General features: G+C 50.9%; 1 protein-coding gene across 1 annotated transcript in view; it reads right to left on the minus strand.

Annotated features, from left to right (window-relative positions):
• Positions 1 to 2,823: 2,823 nt before the first annotated feature.
• Positions 2,824 to 5,919, minus strand: part of ITGB7 (integrin subunit beta 7) — a 12,708-nt gene continuing 9,612 nt past the window's right edge. The window contains exons 9-14 of the mRNA XM_012805642.2: positions 5,349 to 5,542; positions 4,605 to 4,828; positions 4,159 to 4,378; positions 3,800 to 4,008; positions 3,381 to 3,541; positions 2,824 to 3,131 (exon numbers count right to left, since the gene is read on the minus strand). Coding sequence (XP_012661096.1) covers positions 3,051 to 3,131; positions 3,381 to 3,541; positions 3,800 to 4,008; positions 4,159 to 4,378; positions 4,605 to 4,828; positions 5,349 to 5,542 — 1,089 coding nt within the window. The 3' untranslated portion in view covers positions 2,824 to 3,050. The remainder of the gene's footprint in view (positions 3,132 to 3,380; positions 3,542 to 3,799; positions 4,009 to 4,158; positions 4,379 to 4,604; positions 4,829 to 5,348; positions 5,543 to 5,919) is intronic.

The following is a 5,919-nucleotide window of genomic DNA, read 5'->3' on the forward strand; positions in this document are numbered from 1 at the left end:
TTTTTTTTTTTGGTTGCAGTTGTCATTGTTACTTAGCAGGCCCGGGCCGGGTTTGAGCCTACCACCCTAGGAGTATGTGGCCAGCGCCCTTGCCACTTGAGCTACAGGCGCCACCCTTGGCTTCCTTCTTGATGGCCATCCCTACCCAACAGAGAATTTGGTGGTGATGGGGAGGGTGCTGCAGAGGAAAGATTGGGGAAAAAACTGAATATAGGTTTTATTGTTAACCATGTTCTTTGCTCCTCTCTGCTCTGACACCACCACCCTGTCGGCCCCCAGAAGTGATCAGGGGTATGTGTATGTGTGTGGTATGTGAGTGCTCACATTTGTATGTTTGGAGGAAATGACTTTTTTTTTTAGACAGTTTCATTATGTCGCCCTTAGTAGAAAGCTGTGGTATCATAACTCACAGCAACCTCAAACTCTTGAGTTTAAGTGATTCTCTTGCCTCAAGCCTCTCAAGTAGCTGGAACTATTTTTGGTTGTAGTTGTCATTGTTTGGCAGCCCGGGCTGGGTTCAAACCCACCAGCTCTTGTGTATGTAGCTGCCGCCCTAGCCACTGAGCTACAGGTGCCGAGCTGGAAATGACACGTTATTGAGCCAAACCCTTCTCAGGTTCTCACCTTAGATCAGTGGTTCTCAATCTTCCTAATGCCGCGAACCTTTAATACAGTCCAAAGGGGTTGCGACCCACAGGTTGAGAACTGCTGCCTTAGAAGAAGATGACTAGAAAATAGCCTTCTCCCACCAAAACCTGAAGGGTACCTGAGGTGTTAGCAGGAGCTAAGGAACAGAAGGGCGTTTTCCTGGAGAAATTTTTTTTAGTTTGATTCCAGAGGTTAGGGTAATGGTTAGGGTGTTTCTAAGCCAAGCCAGGGCTTATGAACATGAATTTTCTAAGGTGAAATAAACCCTTCCTGCTAAGGAAAAGATCCTATAGGAGATTTTAGGGTTTGTTGGCTCCCACCATGGCCCACCCTGATTGGCAGGTCAGGGGAACTATCTTAGGAGTAATCATGGAATCTGGGTGAACTTGAGTTCCAAGCTGTCAGTTGGAATCTGAGATGACAACTTGCAGGAATTGGGATTTCATTTCCCAGAGAATGTAGGGAATAGACAGCGGCAGCAATTCCTGGCTGTTAACTATTCTGGAAGGGATAAGGGATGCATAAGGGTCATCGATACCATTGGTATATTTCAGGGGGAAAGAAAGGGGACATGGCACCCTTCAGATTTTCCCTGACAACATCTGAGGTCCAGTGGTGGAGACACTGAGGAATGCTTGCTGCCATGTACTCTTCTGGCTTTATGCTGACACTCCGTTTGTTGTGGTCTGGAACTTAAGATCGCAGTCCTTGGATCTGTCTGCCCTGTGGCCTCTGTAAGCAGGGGTATCTTTCTGCAAGTGAGCCAGACCTCTCCTGTTAGAGGGTTCTGCTGGGGCTGGGATCTTTCTGTCATTTACCTCTGGGATGATTCACCCCCTCCCAGACTTCCAGCATCCTAAAACACCACTGTAAAACACTTAGAAAACTATCCCCCGAAACTGCTTTTGAAAAAGGTAGGGGTAGGTCTTTCTCCTTGCCATTTACAGCTAATCTTTTTGAGATTGGGTGGAGGTGGGGTGGAGAGAATCACGAGTGACCTATGCCTCTGTGTGTACTGGGTCAGAGGGTGCTCTGACTCCCCACAGACCTTGGCTTCTTGCTTGGGGGAAGGAGGGAACTTCTGAGTATATGTACAAACAGCCATACCAGAACCACCCTGCTGAGGAATTGGGTGCAGGAAAAACTTGGGAGCCAGGTAGGGAGTTTAGTTCAGGTGCTGATGCTCTGGAGCAGTAGATGTGTGAGGAGAGAACAGAGGGGTAGAAGAAGTGATGTAGTGCGTAGAGGGCCCAGCACCCTACCCCTCCCTTGCTGGGATGGGGCTTCGCACTGGAAAGATGCCTCAGGTGTGTTTGGTGTAAGGGGAGGCGGAGACAGGGCGGGCTATCAGAAACCAGGGTGTGGAAATAGGGGACCTGGGAAAGTAGAGTGCCTATTCCTAGGTGGGCTGCTGTCCCAGGCCCTGCCAGCCCCACCCTTCCCAGCACCCAAGTCTTTCCCAGCCTTCCCCAACAGCCTCATCATCACTTAGCTACTGATTATGCCCCATGGCTTGAAATTGGAGGGTTAGTGAGTGAAGTCCCACCGCAGCTTTAACCCTCTTCCTAGATGCTCTCTGCCTCTGCTGCAGCCCTGGGGCTTTCATCTTCAACTATCTCATTCCTATCCTTTGTCTTCACCCTCTTTTTTCTTTTTTTAATATACTTATTTTGCTATGGGGGAGGGGAATATCAAATGGACAAGATCACTTTTAAATAGTAGTTTTTATAAGATGTTATAAACTTGTATCTTTTTACCATTAAAGTGCAGTGTATGTTCCTTCGTGATATATTTAGGATATTTAAATAAAAAGAAAATGGGGCTTTTCTACTTATCTCTTTGGGAAGAATTGTCTTTTGGGGAAGCTTTTTCACTGGGGGCCAGAGTAGTTATAGTGGTTTTCCTTTTTTCCCCTAACATAACTACCCGACAACCTCTAGCACCCTACAAACCACCATTTCAAAGCTCCCCTTCTCCACAGAGGAGCAGCAAGTACAAGAACAGGGCATTGGTTCTTGTGCACAGCAGGCCCAGATGTGCTTTCTGTGGAGAGCCGCAGGGAACTCCCCAGCCTCGAATGGCAGGAGGAGAATGGACATGAACTTCCCTGAGACACAGGCTAAACAGTCTGCATTGCCCTGGCAAAGTAAAGCCAAGTGACCGCTGTGGTCTCAGGTAAGACTTTATTGTATGCTTGGGTGGTGTAACCCTCCTTGTGAGGGAGAGAGGCAAAGTCACAGCAACAGGAAGCATCCTTGGGTGTCACTCTTAAATGAAGTATGATAGTGACCACTCCTGCAGTGGTTTAGTAACCTACCAGGCTCCTGCCTGCTAGACTCACCCCCCAGTTCCCACTGTCCTCCCTGTGCAGTCCTGGTCCTGAAGAGTCATGGGTGATTCATTCAGAGAGTAGGACCATTGGCCTCTTGAAAGAAAGGATTGATGGTGGTCGTGATGGCACTTTTGTAGAGAGGATTGCTGTCCTGGGGAAAGAGTTTGCAAATTATGAGTGAAAACCCTGGGATTTCTTGTCCCCTTCATCTAGTTCTAAGAGGCCAGCCTATGACTTTGCAGCATCATAGGAACTGATGGAAGGCAGCAGAGGGTGGTAATAGGTGTGTAGGGTGGTGGGAGGAGTCAGCTAAATTTGGGTGTGGAAACAGCATAAAGGGGCCTAACCAGGGAAAGGAAGGAAAAGTCCAGCTGGGAGGGCCAGGAAGCAGTCACCTTACCTGCTTCCAATTGAGTTGCTGCTGCTCCTTCTCAAAGCGACGGTATTCCCGGCGGTCATAGATTTCTACTGAGAGCCGGTAAGCCAGGACCAGCACCAATCCCACTACCACGATGCCCCCTACACAGCCCCACACAATGTTTTGGGTGTGGTCTGCTCCCTCTGTAGGGGAGGAACAGGACACAGATCAACTGATGCCTACAGTGTATCCAGTCTATCCAACCCTGTCATTGAAAGCAAAGGAAACCCAGCAGAGTCCAAGGTTATCATCACATGCCCAAGGCCTTCATCTTGTGCACTTGGTCCATCACCTCTGCCCCTGCCCTGGACTCTGCTTTAGCCCCCAGCCTGGCTTCCCATTATCTTCTTCACCTGCCCATCAGATTTCCAGGCCTCTGGTTGACATTTCTAACCACTTACTCTCTTGAGGTCTCACTCTCAGCATGACCCTGCCTCCAGCCTCCTCCTCCACCAAGAAGAAGAACAGCTGGTTATCCAGAGTCCTCTCTTTACACCAGCCATCATCCAAGATAGGGGCCAAAATCAGGGTCACATTGGCCTGGGCACAAGCTGTGCTGCAGTTGGTGGCCAGGGGGCCAGTCCCAAAGGCCCCACACTCTGCACAGTCCCTGTGTGGTAGATGGCCAGTAAGTTAGCTGGGCAGTTGTCACCCACTACCCACAACCACATCCTAAGCAGTAAGGGCCGGCAGACAGGAGTAAGTAGCTCTTCGAACCCACTATGCCTTTGCTTCCAAGATTAAAGACCTGAGGCCTCACCTGTGTCTCTCACATGGTGTCTTGCAGCCTGGGCACTGGTCACATAGAGTGCCATAGTAGCCCTCAAAGCACTGGCAGCGGTTGCATTTGCATTGTCCACGTCCACTGCAGAGCTCGCCCTCAGGACTGACGCAGCTGTCAGTGTCACCACTGCACTCGCAAGCTCTGCCCGTGTGGTTGGCATGACAGTAACATACTCCACATTGGCAGCGGCCAAAGCCTGGGGCAGAACCATATACAGGTGACAACCATAACTCCCCACACATAACTGGCCATCACAGGCCCATGTCCTCATATTCAGTCCCTTTCAAGTGTGCCAGACATGCTCTAACCTAACTCACATGTACCAGAATCTTTTGACATTGGCCCTCAGTGCCATCAAGCTCTCTGAGCCTAATTGCCTTGGGAGAGTCCCTCAGACACCCCCCCCCCAAGTCTCCAGATACCTCCACAGAGGATGCCCTCGTGTCGTTCACAGCTGGCATCGTCACACTCGCACAGACGCCCGGAGCTCTGTCCACTGCAGCTGCAGCGTCCACACTGGCACTGTCCCTTCCCGCTGCAGAGGGGCCCCGTTCCATTGGGGCCCCGGCACCCAGATTCCAGATCCGGAGAGGATAGCTCAGCCTCGGAGCACTCACAAAGCCGACCCAGGCGGCCAGGGGCACAGCTGGGAGGGAAAGACAGAGGGGAGAGAAGCGGGTCTAGGAGTTTGATCCCTGACCTGCCTCTCAGGATTTTCTTTTTTTTTCTTCCTCCCCACCCCCCAAGACAGGGTCCTGCTATGTTGCCCTCAGTAGAGTGCTGTGGCATCACAGCTCACAGCAACCTCAAACTCTAGAGCTTAAGAGATTCTCTTGCCTCAGCATTCCAAATAGCTGGGACTACAGATGTCTGCCATAACGCCCCGCCATTTCTTTGTTGCAGTTGTTCAGCTGGTCCGGGCCAGTTCAAACCACCAGCCTGGGTGTTATGTGGCTGGCTGCTTCAACCACTGTGCCACGGGCGCCAAGCGTCTCTCAGGATATTCTAAACTCATATTCTCAAAAGTTTTGGAGACAAGCGGTTGAAGGGGAGTGTTTTGATGTCTAGGAGACTCCAGTGGGAGGGAGGAAAGCGAAGGGGGAAGAATATAGGGAAGAATATATTTGTGGGGAGCCACCCAGGTGAAGGGAAGAAGAAGCCCTCACCTGCACACCCCACACTGTAGGTCTCCCTGGCCGTCACTGCAGTGGGGAGCCTGGAGCTGAGTGTCACTGCAGTTGCAACCACACAATGTTTGCAACTCCACAGTCAGCTCCTCCGAGAAGCCAAGAGCCCGAAGCCTTAGGAGATGGGGCTCTGGGAGGCAATGAGTAGCTCGGAGAGTAACCCAGAAATTCACCTGAGGACAGTGTGGGCAGGAATCAGATCCAGATACACATGCACACACTAACCCACTGATCATCCAGAGCCCTACCCTTTAGTAAATTAAGGGATATGCCAGGCACAGTGGCTCACGCCTATAATCCCAACCTGGGCATCATAGCAAGATCCCATTTCTTCCAAAAATGTTAAAATTAGCCAGATGTGATAGTGCACACCTCCAGTCACAGCTACTCAGGAGGCTGAAGAAGGAGGATCACTCGAGCCCAGAAGTTCAAAGTTAACAGTGAACTATGGGCTCGGACCTGCCAAACAACAATGACGGCTGCAACCAAAAAATAGCCGGGCGTTGTGGCGGGCGCCTGTGGTCCCAGCTACTTGGGAGGCGGAGGCAGG

The sequence above is a fragment of the Otolemur garnettii genome, unplaced genomic scaffold (assembly GCF_000181295.1).
Source record: "Otolemur garnettii isolate 467f Iridium unplaced genomic scaffold, OtoGar3 scaffold00043, whole genome shotgun sequence".
Lineage (NCBI taxonomy): Eukaryota > Metazoa > Chordata > Mammalia > Primates > Galagidae > Otolemur > Otolemur garnettii.